Source organism: Nelusetta ayraudi, unplaced genomic scaffold (assembly GCF_046127955.1).
Source record: "Nelusetta ayraudi isolate G7.1 ecotype Tasmania unplaced genomic scaffold, CSIRO-AGI_Nayr_v1 ptg000246l, whole genome shotgun sequence".
Taxonomy (NCBI): Eukaryota; Metazoa; Chordata; class Actinopteri; order Tetraodontiformes; family Monacanthidae; genus Nelusetta; species Nelusetta ayraudi.
Genome location: NW_027466295.1, coordinates 52,501 through 71,921, shown reverse-complemented (window position 1 = coordinate 71,921; position 19,421 = coordinate 52,501). Strand labels below are relative to the sequence as shown.

General features: G+C 46.7%; 1 protein-coding gene across 1 annotated transcript in view; it reads right to left on the bottom strand.

The window, feature by feature from the left end:
• Positions 1-798: 798 nt before the first annotated feature.
• The window catches only part of slc6a2 (solute carrier family 6 member 2), a 22,993-nt gene continuing 4,370 nt past the window's right edge, over positions 799-19,421 (bottom strand). The window contains exons 4-15 of the mRNA XM_076016948.1: positions 18,745-18,982; positions 13,827-13,965; positions 13,042-13,176; positions 11,730-11,833; positions 10,669-10,793; positions 9,056-9,168; positions 7,572-7,700; positions 6,757-6,856; positions 5,764-5,864; positions 4,882-5,049; positions 2,820-2,891; positions 799-2,463 (exon numbers count right to left, since the gene is read on the bottom strand). Coding sequence (XP_075873063.1) covers positions 2,440-2,463; positions 2,820-2,891; positions 4,882-5,049; positions 5,764-5,864; positions 6,757-6,856; positions 7,572-7,700; positions 9,056-9,168; positions 10,669-10,793; positions 11,730-11,833; positions 13,042-13,176; positions 13,827-13,965; positions 18,745-18,982 — 1,448 coding nt within the window. The 3' untranslated portion in view covers positions 799-2,439. The remainder of the gene's footprint in view (positions 2,464-2,819; positions 2,892-4,881; positions 5,050-5,763; positions 5,865-6,756; positions 6,857-7,571; positions 7,701-9,055; positions 9,169-10,668; positions 10,794-11,729; positions 11,834-13,041; positions 13,177-13,826; positions 13,966-18,744; positions 18,983-19,421) is intronic.

Sequence of the window (19,421 nt, the reverse complement as noted above, 5' to 3'; positions counted from 1 at the left end):
GACTTTATGTTCTGTTTAATGTTTGGTGCCATTGAGTGTGACGAGAGTATTTCTTCAGTTGACAATGACTTTGTACATTTCCAGTTACGACTTGTTGTCACCGTCTAACGTGCATCTTTGAAGGTTCTGAAGGCGCCGTGAAAGTTTTTTAATTTTTTTTGACGGTGATTTCACTTCCGTGCTGCACATTTAGACTTCCAGTCTTCAATCCACCCAAACCTGCCAATGCAAGCCTCAAGTTTCCAGAGAGTGGGTGGAGGGAAGGGGTCGGCTGGGGGAGGGGCACCATCACATGACCTCTCTCACTATGCAGTTTTTACCTTTCACATCCAAGGACTTTTCATTTGGGTCGAACTGTGTTCCTGATCTTCTGCAGTCAAAGATGTGACTGCACCTATTATTATTAATAAAGCTTCTGCTCATCTTGGCCCCTTCCTCCCAGATGTTGTTCTGCACTGACCTGTGAGTGTCTGTGTATTAGATTTACACCCTGAAGACCCAACTCTATACACAACAGTGATCGGTCACAACATTAGAGAAGTGGACTCAGTGCCATTGAGCTTGCAACATTCAGCCGGGCTGACTTTGAAAACCTTGAATCAACCCAAACTGCTTATCTTCCAAGAATTTCACCTGTGTAGGCAACACATTCATGTTTGATGTGATGGGTCCAAACAAGGTGGACTTTCTGAGCGCATGACCTGGAGTGTTCAGCCTGCATTCTCAGCCAAAAACAACTGAACGCCCTTGAAAAAGAGAAAATCTCCACAGTTGAAATAAAAAATGCACAGCCATTAATTGTGTGTTGAGAAATTCTTTATTAGCCTTGTGAATATACTTCAGATTTCCTCATAGATTACTCACTCACGTTCAACAGGACAATGGCATTTGTGTAAAGGTGGTCCAGGAGAGCCAGGGTGGATCACTGCAGCTCGGGTTACACTGAATGGTTCATCTTCTTCACTATACACTCAACACCATGTAACAACTGGACAATTACGTTTAAAATACTTTACATCCACATTTTTTTGCTATAAACATTTGATAAATACAAGATTACATTTAACAAAAGAATATAGTCTTATGTCTTCTTATATATTCCACATATATATTTTTGTTTATTCTTGTGGATTTGTTCCTTTAATCAAAGGTCTGTTAATATTTCAGGTTAAATTCAACTTCAGTCCAATAAATAATAACAGTTCAAAAAACAAAAGACAACAGAAGAGGATTTTAAAACATCGTGGCACTTTGATGAGGATAACAAAAGTTTTATGTTTTAAGTGAAAATACAATATTTTTTATTCAGAACAGTTGATATACAGTGCCATAAACGGTGTAATATGGAAAAATAATAAGACTTTAAGAAAATGCCAATATAGACGACACTCTCACACTCGCTATATCTCTCACATTTTCTCTCTCCCTGTCTGTGTTTGTTTCTTTGTGAGGAATTCCCTCAGAAGCACGAAAAGTCTCACCGCAATAGAAAATGTTAACAGTTATTGACAGCCATGTGTTCTGCTGAGCTCCTCGGCAGCAGCCATCAGTCAGGCACTGGTGCGCCCTGTGCTGGGTCGACACAAGGCAACACAAAGCACTCTGTCTCCTCTTGTGTCTTCTATTCTTGTATTGTCTCTCTGAGCATGGTGACTACAGGTGAAGCAACTCAATATTTGACCGAGTGAACGCAGAACGAGCGATAGAGACCTTTACCATTTGACTTTTTTCAACAGCAAAACATTTGGGCTGCATATTTAATGAGGAATGAGAATGAGTTTATTCAAAGCGACGTGACTGAAAGCTTTGGAAAGGTGTTTCCCTTTTCAGGAGCAACAGGTCACCTTGTTTCTCCTTGGACGTGGAGTTTGGCTTTCTAGCACTTTGACTTTGTGGGACTGTGTCAGAGCGGGAGTCTGCCAGTTCATTGGTCCCCGAGTCGCCTCGCTTTCTTTTCCCTTCCTGCCAGTCTGTTGAAATAAAGATGAAGTGTCTTGCTTGATAAGGCACTGACACGGAAAACTCAAGCGCTGTGGTGACAGCGGAAGAAGAGACTCTTTTCTAACACAAACGCAAATTACAATCTATTACGTTGGAATAAAATGAAATGTTTGGTCACTGACGCAAAGAGACGTGATTGTTTTTGGTTTCATCTTAGGTTATCGTCTCTTCCGGTAGACACTCATTGAAAATATAAAAGAGAACTCAAGACTGAAACAAGGATTGTGTGACAACGTATGAACACCAGAGTGAGGTTCCTTCGCGACAGCTCGGAATGGTATGAAAGTGAGTGACTCTGAAATCAAAGAGCTTGAAAGGCCTGGGACGGGTCAACGGATGGAGAGAATGGAAACAGTGGGGCGCCCTCAAGTGTTGAACCAGCAGGTGGTGTGAAGGAACTAAAGACACCTGACGAGAGGCTGATGAAGGAGGTTCAGATCAGATGGCCAACCAGTGTCGCAGCTAGAAAACCAGACAAAGTATTAATTTCACCACAAACACTTTGTGACATTAAGTTGTGAAAAAAAAAAATCAGCCTTCATGTTTTTGACCAATTTCAAATACAATCAAGAAAAATATCTGCGATCTTTGCTCTCCACAAGGTTTGACTGCAGACAAATACATGGAACCCAGAGCATGCAAAGGGGAGCATGTGGCTTAATGTGGGTGACCAAGGTTGCTGTCAGACACTTTCGAGTGATTGGTAGTGCAATATTGAGCAAATGCAAGTGGGGTGCATTGAAACAATCGTTGGGTTCTTAGAAAAACACTGTTGATGAGTTTTATCCCGGACGACTTCCAGAAAGCAGAGGACTTACTGTGAACTGCCGTATGTTCCCCTCAGCCACCAGGTGATGTTCGTGCTCTGGAGTGATGCAGTAACCTATCCTCTGCAACACACATCATCACAGCAGGTCAGTGCACAACTTCAACCAAACTCTGCTGAAACACATTCTCACTTCAAATGTGCAAATGTAGAAGTGACGCGAGGGCCTGTGGCCCGGTGACCGCCTGGGGCCCGGCGATGGCCTGGGGCCCTGCCAGCGCCTGGGGCCCGGCGATGGCCTGGGGCCCGGCGACGGCCTGGGGCCCGGCCAGCGCCTGGGGCCCGGCGACGGCCTTATCTCCAGGAGAGAAAGAGGAAATAGCCAAAAGTCAACAGGCCGTTTCCAAGGAGTTCCAAACAATCACGTGTCCCGAGAAGCCCAGACTTTATCGCCACCTTGGGGCCACGGCGGCTACAGACATTGACGTACTGTTGACTTTGCTCAGATCAGATAGGGGAAACATCAGCAGACTTTACGCAGCTGTACAATGCAGGTTTTCAAAGCAGTTCTGAGCAGATGCTAATTGGCTGCACTTATTTCCAGAGGGAAGTGGGCGGGGCTTCAGCGGTGGCCAGTGACAGCGGCTCTCTGCTCCGTTTGATGATTACAATCACAGAGCTGGCAATGCTTTGAAGTGATCGTCTCATCCAAAAGTCTTCTTGTTTTTCGGCTGTTTTCCCCAGCGACGGTGTCACCCAGCTGTTTACACTGTCATCTGGTGTTTACAGTCAGTCACCATGACGTAATGTCACTTCCCCTGGGTTCACATGCACCTCGTGTGCCAGCAGAGATCACTCCTATCTATGTAAACCTTCAATCAAGAGAAGCCTGACCAGAGCCTGAATCTGCTCTCAATACAGCCCATTGTAGCAAAACATTGTGCTCCAGTATCACCTGATGGCTTCACGATGACTGTCTAACTAACTCAATCAAGCCTTTAAAATCAGATTGCACTCTGGCTGTGGTTGTTTGCAATACATTGTTGACCGTCATTTATTTCTCAGGTCTTTTTTGGCTTTTGCATGAATGTGAAATTTTACAATATTATCTTTTATCATTGTTATTATTATTATTATTATTATTATTATTATTATTATTATTATTATTATTATTATAAAGTAGGTCAGCCTATGTGATGTGTGTCATGTTAATCTTTAATGTATATTTATTATTAACGTGTATGTAGGGTGAACTTAAAACTGAGAGAAAATTGAAATTTGACCTATTTGCAAATAAAGCCATGCGACAGTTCTGGGGTTTCACAGACAGACAGAGATACTTCCAGCCAATTCACACCCATGGTCACCACAGAAGAAAAAACCCAACATGCTTTTGTGTGTTATCATTCAAGATGCAGCAGTCGGATTTGTTTTGAACAAGGTTCTGCGTTTTGAACCAACATGTCCACTGAAGCCTCCATGAGAGGCGATCCATGCAAGTGACTGTGCACAGGCTCAGCAAATGCATGGGGTCGACACAGATGTGGGCAAACTACGGTCAGGGGGCCGTATGCGGCCCGTTCAGCTTTTATATCCATCCCGCCAAACTTGAAGAAAGGATATTAATAGTCAGTCAGTCATCAGCTGCAGTTCCTCCATCTTTCCAGTCGTTTCAATCAACAGTCGAGACACTGATTTGGTTGCAACTTTGCGACGGTTCATTTTCAATTGACACATTGAAAATGGTGTCTTTGACATGACGTGTTTTCTACATATCCCTCATACATATTGATAGGCCCCTCTGTTCAGTTTTAGAAGCCATTGTGGCCCACCAGTCCAAACGTTGGCCCACCCCTGGGTCAACACCACAAGTTTGGAGTCACTTGGGTGACATCACTTAAAAGCAGTGGACAAAGGTTGGTTTTCTCCTGTTTTTTAGAAACAAGTGGTGCTTTCTTGAGCCCCGTAGTCACCATAGACGTCCCCCGGTCCCTCATGTCACCAAACTCCTGAAGGACGAGCGTGTCCATTTGAAAATGAGTCTCCATCCACCCAACACATCTTCTATTTCTAAAGTGATTACAAGCAAATGTTCAAGCTGTTCGAATACCAACCTCTTTGAACGTTCCTGAAACACTGAAGAATTTATACACGGCATACAAGGGAACAAAAAGCATGGAGGACATGGCCACACCCCAGCCCAGTACGTTGGTCCAGTTGGGGAAGGTGTACTCGTCATACTTCAGTCCTGCTGACGTCACCGTGCTGGCTATGACCACAAACTGAGCAGGCAGAAAGCAAAAAGGAGGGAAAAAATACATGTGAGACATAATGATACAATGCTTTATTTTCTGGTTGGTGTCTGAACTGAATAATCATAAATTGTGTGTTGGGCGTTGCGCTGTACATTTTTTTTCCGGTGGCGACGTCTAAAAGTTTACGACCCCCCCAAAAAAAAGCCTGATGAAGAGCGCTGCCGTGAGAGACGCCCACTCCCCATCTCTTGAAAGAATTTACAAGCTTGACCCGAGGGCTGCAATATCTGTCAAGTAAGAATGTGCTTAGAAATACTCTGAATCAATTACTTCAGTGACCAACGTTTTTGTACTCTGGCCAAACTGGGACTTTTATTTGGGGAAAATTCTCCAATTTTTCCAATAGAAATAAAAATATGTCAGCAACCCAACACAAGCACTTATTACATTTGCCTGGAACAAGTTTAAAGTGTCAGTGGAAGCCAAAAAGAGCTGGGATCACTGAGTTATCGCACACCGGGTTTAAAGCTGATTGAGATGGTGTTCACACTCATGATGTAGGTTTGAAATGAAGACTTTGATTCCTGCTTATTGCCCCGGCTCTGAACCAAAAAAGGCAGATTTGTTAGACGTCGAATGAAAATGAGGTGTCTGGTTTGTTCTTTGTCCATGAAGGATCATCTCTGTGTGGGACAAACAGCCAAATGCAACAGTTACAATGTTTGACTTTAATGTTCTCACCAGCAGAAAAGCCGGGCTGACGAACTTCCAGCAGAGCCTCCAGTAGAGGCCGGGCTTGAAGCCCATCATCCTCTCGATGTCTTCGCTGAAGCGGTCCACTCCTTGGAAGAGACGCAGACATTTTTACAGCAAAGTGGAAGTGAGTTAGTTGGAAGGACTTAGTGGGTCAGCTTGAGATCAAAGCTCAGTCTTAGCTTTAGGTGGACACACTAAGATGGATGAAAAAGAAGTTCCGTTTGTTTTTCTTATCCTGCATTTCTTGGCGTGACACAACCCAGCGTGTTTTGAAACTGTTGCTCAGTTTCCGTGGCGTGAGATCAGTCTGTTATATTATTCTTTTGCCTGTAATTTTAGGTTCCCTTCCCTGAGGGTGTGAAGATTGTAATGAGATAAGAAGAGGCTGGATGGGGTCAACAGGCCTGTGCTGCGTCCTCCAGCAGGAAGTCTCTGGACTTCTGTTCAGCTGACTGGCTTTGCTTTTCTTCTGAAGGAGGATTTAAATGGAGAGAGGAAAAACTGAGGAGAGGTCAGCACCAAGTTTCAGTGCTGACAACACTGGAAGCACGAAGGCAAGCACCGTCTCCTCACTGCAAGAAGGTTACGGGTTCAATTCCCAGGACTTTGAATGTTGTCCTTGTGTTTACGTCCAGGTCCACATGCACACCAGGCTGATAGGAGAACAAAGGGAACTCTCATTTCTTACTGCAAAGCATATGGTGTGTGTGTGTGTGTGTGTGTGTGTGTGTGTGTGTGTGTGTGTGTGTGTGTGTGTGTGTGTGTGTGTGTGTGCTGGTTTGTCTCCATGTGGCCCTGTCCACAGGGTGTAACCTTGACTTCACCCCAGAAGAGCTGGGATGGACTCCAGCACCCCGGAGAGCCTGGTGTTTGATGGTGTGAGATCAGTCCAGCTGGAGACTCGCAGCCAAGGTAAAGTATAACATAGTCTAACAAAAAGGGATAGAAAACCTTGAGAGTTTTTTTGGAATTTCTCACCATAAAACCATGACACTCCAATAGCTTCGATCAGCACGGCAAACAGGATTGACGTCCCTGCTGCGTACTTGTCCAACAGGGTCAGCATGTAGATGCCACCCTGGCGGAGACACAAACAAATGAAAAAATGAAAAGAATTCAGAGAAGTCTTTGAAAAAGTCTCAAATAAAATAAGTGTTTTTTCCTTGCGAAATGCATCAAGTTTACTTGGCTATTTCAAGAACAAGCTGTCTGTTTCACTCTTTCAATCAGCCAATCAATCAATCAATCAATCGATCAATCAATCAACTTTTACTATCACTCAGAGATCCTCTGTGCGTGTTCAGCTTTGCTCTGATCAAGCTGTGGCTTTGCCTCTTCAACACCAAGGCTCAGCCTTGTCCCTGGAACTATCTTTGGCTGGGCCTCAATGGTCTTTGGTCTATTGGAAGCATGTGAATCAATGACTGGATGTCCACACAGTGCTTACTACCCTATATCAGCAATTGGTGCTGAGGTCATATCACTCATTTGGGACTCGAGAGACGCCATATTTCATTTTGACCTTATGAACTAACTGTATATACTGGCATATGCGACTATTTAAAATCAGTCTGGGACCTGGGACTTCTCAGGCTACACGTTCCTTCCTTATATGGTCGAGGTTACACACAGCTTCAATGTCATTTCTACCAGCTGGATGTGACCATTAAAAACCTTCAGAAAGAATGAACGGCCAATGAGACCATGTGGATCGTGGAAGCATCGTGAAGTAGCGAACCAACAGCACAAGAGATTTCTAGGTCAAACCATTGGACTCGTCACTGTACACTCACATTGGTGACGCAGAGCATGGCGAAGAGGAAGGTGAAGATGGCTGTGGCAAAGGTGAAGAGCTTGCGGTTCCTCTTGAGGATCTTGAAGTCGTCACTCAGGCCTGTGATGACGGCCTCCATGCCGCCCATCTGGTGGACACAAGCAGGGCGAGCGACAACCACAGTTGTGAACATCCGCAGCGTAGCAGCTAGGATGAATTTTCACCTTTCAAACTGGGCAAATCATCCATCGGAACTTTGCATGGAGAAATCATCAAGCCTGACGGTGACGGGTGAGAAGCAGCTTTGGTTCTGACGGTGCTGCTCAGCCACTGGCTTGGCTTCAAGCCTGAAGCTTGTCTGTCAATAGCTGGAGCAGATGAATGAGTGTGAAGCCGTGAAGCAACTTGCTTGCTGCTGTAAGATGGGAGCAGGTGCAGCTAAGTGCTTGCAGGCTTAACAACTGCAGGGTTGCAGCTGATTAAACAGATGATGTCATCGTGCTCTTATCTGCTCTACAGGAGAACTGAAAAAATTAAATTTTTTAAATGGTGAGAATAACGTCTCCACTCACCAGCCACTACTTTCATCTGGACCTCTTGATGCTCAGGGGGAATGAAAGGTGTGGTTTGTGAGTGTGTATGCAATCATTTATCCATCATATCTACTGTCTATGTCCACACAGGGTCAGGGTTGGAGGTGTCAGACCAGTGGCTGTAAACATTTTTCTAATGAAGTGGCCTGTGAGCAGAGGCTATGTAGTTATCACCCTAAGCAGCTGTATGCAATATCATTTCACCACCTTCATCACCAGATTGTTGTATTTTTCATCTCTGTTTGCCTGTGTGCCAGCTCCCTGCCTGCCTTGAGGATGACCTGCTGCCTCCTCCTGGTTTAAAGTGGCAACTTTTGCAGACGCGGGCCTTTGCCTCCACCTTCTCTCGCTCCAGTGTCCAAGCTAATCCCTTGCCACTGGTAGTTTTAAGGTGCATACACATCAGAAACAAAGCCTGTGTGTAGCAGCATCCAGCCTGGACTGAACACAGGTGGATGTGAAAGATATAACACGGCCAACACTGTTTTACGGAGAACGTCAAGTGATGCAGTTAGCACATGGTGGTGCAGGCAGAGGATGTCCGTCTTGGTATTTCCTCTGCTTTATTTTTAGCAGCCGATGTTATCGTTAGCATTTACTGTTTGCTGTCACTAGAAGGGCAACAGCAGGAGTGTGCGTTGGCCTTGTGAGAGCAGGAGGGACAGGAGATTCGCATGCATTCACATGATTATGTGGCCGACCCAACCACAAAACAAGCAAGGTTTTTTCCTGAAGTTCCCTCAGCTGAAAATCACTTGTGCAGTCAAAAGCTTCCAGTTGTTCCTTTATATAATATAACAGCAAATGTTTCTCACTATTTTCTTTGGATATGATTAAGTCCAAACTATGCTGCCTCAACACAGGATGGCTGTACGCAGGACTGCTGTCTGTGGAGGTAAGCGGCGCTCACCGCACTGTCGATGCCCAGCGTCAGCAACATGATGAAGAAGACGATGGCCCAGAAGGTGGAGCCAGGCAGCGTTGAGATGGCTTCAGGGTAGATGATGAACACCAGTCCCGCCCCTGGGCAAATACAAACATATACAACAACGACATCGAGAAACACATCAACCAAATGTACTGAGAAGAATCTGGGTCTGCTCTCCAAGAGCTGCAACCCATGTGCATTCTGTATGCGAGAAGCAGAGACAGAAGCAGAGACAGAAGCAGGGACAGAAGCAGAGACAGAAGCAGGGACAGAGACAGAAGCAGGGACAGAAGCAGAGACAGAAGCAGAGACAGAAGCACAGACAGAAGCAGGGACAGAAGCAGGGACAGAAGCAGGGACAGAGACAGAAGCAGAGACAGAAGCAGAGACAGAAGCAGAGACAGAGACAGAAGCAGGGACAGAAGCAGGGACAGAAGCAGAGACAGAAGCAGGGACAGAGACAGAAGCAGAGACAGAAGCAGGGACAGAAGCAGAGACAGAAGCAGAGACAGAAGCAGGGACAGAAGCAGAGACAGAAGCAGGGACAGAAGCAGGGACAGAGACAGAAGCAGAGACAGAAGCAGAGACAGAAGCAGAGACAGAGACAGAAGCAGGGACAGAAGCAGAGACAGAAGCAGGGACAGAGACAGAAGCAGGGACAGAAGCAGGGACAGAAGCAGAGACAGAAGCAGGGACAGAGACAGAAGCAGAGACAGAAGCAGGGACAGAAGCAGAGACAGAAGCAGAGACAGAAGCAGGGACAGAAGCACAGACAGAAGCAGGGACAGAAGCAGGGACAGAGACAGAAGCACAGACAGAAGCAGGGACAGAAGCAGAGACAGAAGCAGGGACAGAAGCAGAGACAGAAGCAGAGACAGAAGCACAGACAGAAGCAGGGACAGAAGCAGGGACAGAAGCGGAGACAGAAGCACAGACAGAAGCAGGGACAGAAGCAGGGACAGAAGCAGAGACAGAAGCAGAGACAGAAGCAGGGACAGAAGCACAGACAGAAGCAGGGACAGAAGCACAGACAGAAGCAGGGACAGAAGCAGAGACAGAAGCGGAGACAGAAGCACAGACAGAAGCAGGGACAGAAGCAGGGACAGAAGCGGAGACAGAAGCACAGACAGAAGCACAGACAGAAGCAGGGACAGAAGCACAGACAGAAGCAGGGACAGAAGCAGAGACAGAAGCAGAGACAGAAGCAGGGACAGAAGCACAGACAGAAGCAGGGACAGAAGCAGGGACAGAAGCAGAGACAGAAGCAGGGACAGAAGCAGAGACAGAAGCAGAGACAGAAGCAGGGACAGAGACAGAAGCAGGGACAGAAGCAGAGACAGAAGCAGGGACAGAGACAGAAGCAGAGACAGAAGCAGGGACAGAGACAGAAGCAGGGACAGAAGCAGGGACAGAAGCAGAGACAGAAGCAGGGACAGAGACAGAAGCACGGACAGAGACAGAGACAGAAGCAGGGACAGAAGCAGAGGAAGGAAGTGGACATTTCGACTGCAGTGGAGGATGAGTCCACTGATCTCACCCTACTTTGTGTCTAGAAGATCTTCAGCGACATCATCAAACCGACCACAAACACTTACCTTCTGTTGCCACGTCTTCTATGTTAACCCCGTGTTTGTATGCCATGTAGCCAAGGACAGAGAAGATGGCGAAGCCTGAGAAGAAACTGGTGACGCAGTTCACCGTGCTGGTCAGCAGGGCGTCCCTGCAGATGGATCACACACAGGTGAGTCAGTCAGTCACTCAACCAGTTCCACCGCTCCATCACAAAATGTGAGAAATTAAACATTATCAACATTAAACTGAAATGGCGTGTTAAGATTTCACTTGGGAAAGCCTCCAGCTGATGGATGGAGACTGGCAACCGTTTAGAACCAATAAACCAAGTATTGAGGTTGATGAAGCTGCGTTGATTACCCATCATTTCATTCTATAGCAATGGATGAAAGGATTTCATTGAACAGGTATAATCTGGTGAGTTGTGCTAACACAATGAGAGGTTTTGTTTGGAGGCGGTGATGGTAATGTGGGAGGAGACTCTCCAAGGTTCCCTCTGTTGTCAAACCACCACGGCTAAAAACAGCTATTGCTTTTCAGCTGGTCTTTCACTCTCCTCTTGATCTGAAGTCTGGCTGCTAGCAGCTCACACACACATCATCCTAGACAGGAAGTGGACATGAGCCCAGTCGGAGGCCGGCTTCGAGCTCAAACACTGTCCCAGTGGAAGATCAACTGTCGCAAATATCTCGGAAAATCTTTCTTGAAGAGAGAAAAAAAGCATCAACGGGTCTTTAATCTTCCAGCTGTGCACTTCATTTCTCCTCTGAGCTCTTTTAGTACAGAAGACCTCAGCAACTGGAAACACCACTAGATCTTCTTAATATAGAGGAAGATGATGGCTTCCTCTATTCTCTGAGGAGGAGGAGGAGCTGCGCCGCTCAACATCTGGCCTTGGGCGAGTATTCCAGGCCTTCCTGTGCTGCACTTGATCTCTTCCACTCACACCTGCTGGGGGAGGTCAGTGCAGCAGGTGAGCCTGCACTCTGCCGCTGCCCAATCCACTGACATGGCAGAGAAGGCCAGGCACCTGCAGGATGTGATCGTTGCCAGGGAAACTCCCACACAACATGCAAGCTCTTACCTGTAGCAGTTGTTGTCAAACTTGTTGTAACTGGCAAACGCAATGAGCACCCCAAACCCTGCACCCAGGGAGTAGAATATCTGGGTGGCAGCGTCAATCCAAACCTGGCAGAGAAAACAGGGAAGTAGAATGAATATGGACACAATGGTGCAACTTCCATGGAGAATCACACGGAGGCACTGCCGTACTGCCCGAGCTGTGACGATGTTTCCCAGAGCTCTTGCACGGTTTCATTCCAGAAGCTTTGCTATTGTTTACCAGTGAGTCAGGAGCACCGCTGCTGCTGCTGCTCACCACTGGCTCGGGGGAGGCCTGCAATGTGGAGGTCAAATGTCACATCCTTTGGGATGTGACCGTCGGTTGGACTCTATCGTTCACTGAGAGAGTGATACAAACTCTTTGTCAAATAAAGTCACGAGAGCATTCGTCAAAGTCAAGAGTAAATACTGAGGGATGGAAAGTTGGAGTGGTCTGCAGCACGGAGCGCTTCAATCCTTTCATCTGAAGGTAACTAACTTGTTGAGTCATTTCAAAAATCTTTTTTTTTTTTTATAATTCATTGAATTTGGGAGTCTGTTACAGACTTGGTGTAGACCAGAAGCAGGACGAAACTGCATGCACAGGACCAAGCAACTGCATTATTTTGAAGCGGTAGCAGGGACGAGTCAGTGAAAACGTTAACAGACAGGAGAAAAGCAACAGTTTCTACTTCTTCCCGACTCCGACTCAGCCAACATGTTTGCTCCTGCGTTTCTTTCCTCAGCAAGAATGTCTGCTTGGAGCTTTCAGGGCGTCCCCTCTTTAACCTATGTCACTGCTTAATAATGAAAGCTAAACAGGAAGTTGACATTTAAAAACTGTATGGAAAGAATGCAGATTGGTTGATACAGCCGCGACCCAAAGTCTCAGGGTGCCACAATGAAAACAAATGTAGACTTGAACTTTTCCCCAACGCTCAGATTATGAACCAACGTCATCTCATCTCTGGAAAGATCATATACACTGTGTGTGTGTGTGTGTGTGTGTGTGTGTGTGTGTGTGTGTGTGTGTGTATTTGCTGCCTCCAATAATATACTGTCCATAAGTTCAGTATGGGAGGCACCAGTAAAAACAAAACTGTTCATCCTCACTGGCTGCTAATCTACTCAGTGAGGCGCAGATAGACAGAGGAACAACTCGGGCTGTCCTTCTTCCTCCACATGCAAAGAACAAACAGATGTGATCATCATCGTTCCATGAAAGACTCAAGGCAAAGAAACATTTCAAACACAAACGTCAGGCCAAGGCCAAAGGGGGTGCGTTGCCCTCTGACCTCCAGGTTGTTGAGGCGCTTGAAGTCGATGTGGAGGTAGGCCTTGATGCCGTCGATGGAGCCCGGCAGGGTGATGCCTCGGATGAGCAGGACAAAGAGCACCACGTAGGGCATGGTGGCAGTGATGTAGACCACCTGGAACACAGCAGCACGGCGCCGAGCCTGAGAAAAGCAACACTTTGCTACATGCTACACTAACTGTGCTATGACGGGGTGAGACCAGGAGGGGCCAAACCTTCTGACAGGTGGAGCCAAAATGGGTTCTAGAATGTGACAGAGAGGCCGGAGCAGCAGCAGATGGATGAGCCAGCCATCTCATATGTAGAAAACATTAATGTCAACAATAACCCTTGACTACAATAACCCTTTAATGTCAATTGAAAATGAACCAAAGCAAAGTTGCAACCAAGTATCTCTGTGTGGCTCTTTATTGAGATGACTCTTAAAACACTGAAAAAATATTACTATTATTATATTACGTACTATTAATATCCTTTCTACAAGTTTGGTGCGGGGGCCGGATTAAAAAGCTGAATGGGCTGCTTATGGCCCCCGAGCCGTAGTTTGCCCACTCCTGGGTTAGTATATTTGGCATTACTTTTTATCACAAAGCATTGAATGCTCAATAGTGGCCTGCTTGGTGCCACTAATGGCCACGCCCTCCACCTGCTGCCACTAATGGCCACGCCCTCCACCTGCTGCCACTAATGGCCACGCCCTCCACCCTGCTCCGTGCTATTACGCTGCTGTGTTGCCAGACTGCGGTGGGTTGTGTTGCTCCACACCTTCCCTGAAGACTTGACGCCCTTCCACAGGCTGAAGTAGAGGATGCAGACCACCACCACCAGACACAGGGTCAGGTCCCAGCGGGGGACGCCCAGGTCGTGGATGCCTCTGCTCTGATGGAGGTGCAGCACGCCACGCCTGCAGGGGGACACACACAGACGCACAACCACACACATCTCTGATCTCTGTGTGCGTTCAGATGGACTGTTCTGTCCCAGCGGTCCGTCTCCTGCCGTTGCTGAAGACGGACAGCGTTTATCAGCCGCTGTTGAACCGGGCCGTCGCAACAAACACCGGGGATGAAAGGATCATTGCAAAAGTTGTCGTTTCCATTTTAAAGCCAGCCTGCTTCTGGCCCAGGCTTCAGGGATTGAAAATAATCAGCCCTTTGTGATGTCACAGAGGTCTTACCATCCTGGTTAGTGAGATCACTGGGAGCCAGGTGTTTGCTGTCCACCTGAGCTCCTCTCGGCTGCCCTGTCTGTGTGGAACAAAGCAGCAGGAGGCTGCAAACAGAGGGATAAATGTCCTTCCTGGAGGACGGAAACTGCTTTCGTGTGGAACTTCGTAACTGCGTTCAGTGCATGTGAAAGACGCACCAACAAAAACGTGGCAAATTGTGGTGCAAAGTGTGCACGCTCAAACAGTGTGAAAGCTTCTATTGTGTCAACAGAGGGCAGCATCAGCCAGCCGGTGCTGCCTTTTGCATTGTGAGCCCTCAGCAAGTTGTGAGAGGATTTCCACAGACTTCCAGTTGCCTTTTCCCCCTGCGTCTGTTTTAGTCTGTGGAAGTGTCAACATCGTGGTGTCTGCTTGGTCTGCCAGAGAAGCGACCACTCCCACCTTCACTCACACCTGCACACAGGACACACTGGCGCTTGATCATCAATACAACACACGAGATTTTCCCTCCGACATTCCGACAGACAGATTCAATTTGCTGTCCACGATGTCATTTGTTGATAACCAGAAGAACTGGATCCTTATCGGATGCCGAGGTTGCTTACGCCACAGTCTGACACACACACACACACACGCACACACACACACACACACACACACACACACACACACACACACACACACACCGCACAGGCAAATGAAAGCAGTTTGTGATGTGGGGGTCTGCAGGGAAGCAGAGACTCTGTGAAATTCCTCTTAAGAATGTTCTTATCTGGGCCTGATAATAAATTCAAAGCTATACAGTCTTAAGGGAAGCGGCGGCGATAGCGGCGTGACAGCATGAGTTACATTTGGGGAGGCACTTCCTGCTGCGGGACGGAGGCCCGGTGTTAGTGTTGTGTTGCAACGCCTCAAGGCCTGCGTGTCCATGTGATAACATTGATGGAGCCCCGCTGATAAAGGCACATTATAACATAAATCCTGCTCCCGCTGGACCAGTTACTCTAAACACATTTGCTCTTATCCTCAGTCAGCGAGCTGCTTATTGTGCAACCCTGGCACTCGGCTTTGCCATCAGCCACTGTGAGAGCGCCGCAGGCTGGCACCCTGTTTGCAGCGTGAGAGCGACCTCATCCAAAGAATGAACAAATGAACAAGGGAGCAGAGACGTCAGCGTCAAAGCACAGCTGGGTGTGAGTTTCTGCTCTGCAAACAATTTAATTGCTTATTCATCGACTGAGGTTCAAGCAGACAAACTTTTAATTGAATGAGGTTTTTTTTTGTGCTATTTATCGAGACCAATTTTGCCTCGACGCAGACGTGCTGCCCTCAGACTCAATGAAGACAGGGGCTTCCTGTTGGTGGATGAGCTGTAGTTGCTGCTATTTTATACGTGTTTAATGCCTCTATACAGCCTCTAGACAGCAGTGTAGTGTCTACTGTTTTTCCATTTCTTCAGTAAAATACATCTTGATTCCACGTCAACAGTGCAAGTCTTGAAATGTATTTCAAATCGTCATTTCTTTCAAGGTTTGTTTTCACTTTTCACCTCTTTGATGTGTGCTTTGGAATGTCAATTGCAACTTGTGGAAACAGCTCAATGGATTACGTTTCTTGTGATGACAGAATAATCTGCATGTGAACGGCAAAAATGTCAACACTTGCATTGCCGTGCAGTCTGTTCATTAGTGTGAACCCCCCCCCCCCCCCCCCCTTGGGAAGTTAAACAAACGTTTTAGACTTTGTCCAGCATTTTAGAGTAAAAATCCCCCAAATAAACCCTGAGTGATTTGCAACAACATGCAGTAAGTCACGCAAACCTGCAGGGGCAATATTGAGCAGCAGAGCTTCGTAGCCAAAAAACACTCTTGACAAAGTCCCTTTTTAATGCTTGACCATCGTTTTAGGCTGAAGATTGTTGAATGTGGTGAGAATCTGAAGTTACAACACCAGGCTGCCAATTACGCCCCCAAGAGTCAAGACCAGAAACTGCATGTGAACCGAGCTGGAGGCAGAAGAAGAAGAAGAAGAAGAAGAAGAAGAAGAAGAAGAAGAAGAAGAAGACAGTGCTCAGGCTCTCACATCTCTGAGTGGATTCCTGGCTTCTGATAGGTCAGAGAAGAAGGAAGCGTCCTCCTCCTGTGTTCTGCTAAAGAGACGGGAGAGCGTAGAAAGAATAAACTCTCTGGAGTTGGTGAGCGTGTTGTTATGACGTGCAGGTGCACGTGTGTGCGCTGTTCCAGTGAGCGCTGGCTGTCTCCAGGTCAGTGTGTGAACCGCTGGCTCCACTGGAGCCACTGGACTGGATGATGTGATGTTTCATGTTTGGATGAATGACAGTGAGATTCCACCAGTGTCTGCTCCACCTGCTGCAGACTTCCTGCCCTCTGCCGGACTTTTAAAGGACGAAGTGTCAAGCAAATATTTTTCATCTCCTCGGTCGATACAAACTGTGTTTAAAGCAGTGAGACGCCCTCAGCGATCTGGCCCTTATCTTTGATCTTCTCACCGCGTTTAACAAAGGCCTTGATTCTTTTCCCAGCCCTGTTTGTTTCTTAATGTTGGGCAAACATCCCAAAGGAAAAATGACAACTACGTGTCAGCTTCCTCAGCTCGTGTGCAAACAGAAATGAAAGTAAATCTGAAATCCTGCGGCAACAAATGAAAAGGATGACTTTAATCTTCAAACTTCCTATGTGCTCTGCTGCCCAGCATGGAGCCTTTTTTGGGCTCAAATAATGTAATGGCCACAGCAGATGTTGCACGAGACACTGTAAGCACCCCCCACACACACACACACTTAACTCCCTGGCCAGAGTTTGATTAACATTTCTGTGGTTTTCACTTCAACTGTGTTATTTTAGGAGCCAGCACCAGCGGCAGTGATGCTCTCAGTGCTTCTCCTGATGCTGTGAATGCTCTCTGTACTCTGTCATCATAAACGCCGTCATGACACTGTCCATTTGCATTGGAAGGAGACTTTACAGAAGCTGCGTAAAAACTGTCAGACATAAACACGAGGGAACATTTAAGCTCTTTAAAGAGAGCACTTAAAGTTCTTTATAGATCCGAATGTTAGGACTGCATGAGCTTTGTTTCCAGGGACTACCAGGCCCTCTCCCTCAACCTGCCCACAAAACATTGAGTTCTGCATCCACTGCATCCACTCAAGCCTTTAAACTTCCATATGCATCTGAATAAGTTACAAATGTAAAACTCTGACAACAATAACAACATGTCAAGTTTTGCTAAAGCATCATCTTGGTTTGCCTCATATTGGAATTAGACAATTAGCGGACGTAGGAAGGCAGATTTAACACATCGGTAGATGATTGACAAACTATTACTGTCCTCATTGCTTTGATGTGTTGATACACAATGTGATTCATATTCTTTAAAAGGCACATGGCAGCACATGACTCTGCCAAGCACGCCAGTGGCCACTGATGAGTGTGAACGGAAAGAGCCGCTCGTCTGGAGCCTCCTGAGTGCTTCTCCTGCACAGCAGTGATCTGCAGGCTGCTTGGTTGGTGTCTGCATGACATCCTGATGCTCAGCTTGGACAGATACTAGGAGGCTTGTTGAAGCACCTCCACCAGTGAATGGGAAGGGACAGGAAGTGTCACCTGGTGTTGTTGCAGAGGTTGTTGGGTTGCCTGTTGTGTGGCTGCTGAAGCAGGCTGGCTCTCATGCTTGAATGACTTGGACACCTTTCTCCAGTTAAGACGTTCATTTAAAGTGTATCAGCGAGCATCATGAGTGCTAAATGATCTACTGCCAGTCACAACAGAAGTTTCATCTGGAGCCCAATATTTGGGATCAAAATGCCTCCACTTTATTTTAGGTTATGCAATCAGAATGCCCTCTGGCCAAATTGAGGTCTAGCAGTGTCAACATTTCCACGTGTCACGCAGGAGGCCGTCTCATAAAATGCTTTGAACGTTAGAAAAACATTCACTCAGACAAAGAGCAGCCAGATTGATCTGTCACTTGGTAGAAGAAGTTCCGTTGCCAGGTCTGTTGATGACCTTGAGCTCAGCTTCTTGTGCACATGTTCAATTTGGGAGTCCAACAACTATGACTTTGATGATAAGGTATCAATTTTAATTTGTCACAAACTGTGCTTCCATCTATTATGGAAATACTTCATTGATTCAAAGCCAAATATTGTTGCATCAAAGTCTGTGACCTCGAGTCAGATTGAGTCGTAGTTGAGTCAGTGATTCCATGCAACAGACAGGTTATCATATGATATATTGCTTAGATTATCTGCTGTGATCTTGTCATTTTCCACTGCCAGATTCTCTGATGATTTTGGGCTCAGTTGCATGTAAAGACGTTAACTCGGGTGGACTCGCAACTCTGATTTTATCAAGAAGAAAAAGAAAAAAGAAAAAAACAGATCAACCGAGCAAACTACGGTTGTACATTGTATTAAATTTGGTGCATGCCTCAGGCTTATTGTGAGCAATGATTCCATTGATGAAACTGCTGAGAAGGTCAGAAGAGACTCACTCGTAATACTCTGCTGAAGGCGTGATCTTGTACTTGGCGTAGGACGTCCCGTTGCCCAGGACGGAGCTGTTGATGGCCTTGGGGTCGGTGCAGTTGGGGCTGTTCCAGCTGTTGCCACACTGGAGCCACGGCAGCTCGCTGGTCATGGAGGAGAACAGGTAGTGGAGGGACCAGGCGATGATGACGTTGTAGTAGAAGCCAACGTACAGGGCGATGACGATGACTGTGTATCCCACACCTGCAGAGCCAGCACAAGGTGTGAGTGCAGGAGACCAACATCTCATGGAGCTTTGGGTTCTTTTAGATGAACTGTCTCATTGCTGCAATGAGAAGCAGGTCAAACTGACTCAGGCCAGAGACCTGTTTGTCCAACCTTCCACAGCCCTGCCCACTAACGTGTTGCTCTGAGTCCTGGGACGCTGTGTTTTGCCTCCAGTGGAATGTGATCAACCAGAGGAGCTGTGAAGCCATCAGCCTCTCTATCTAGACAAGAGAAATAACAACTCCTCCTCAGCGCTGCAGCCAAGCCAAGCAGACTGCTGCTGATTCAGCAGAGCAGACGCTGATTAGACAGCACTTCCTACCTTCTCCACTGAATCACCGAGTCACCGCATTCAACACCTTCTAGTCAGAGTTGCATTCACTCACCGTCTCCAAAAAGTAGAACAATGAAGAAG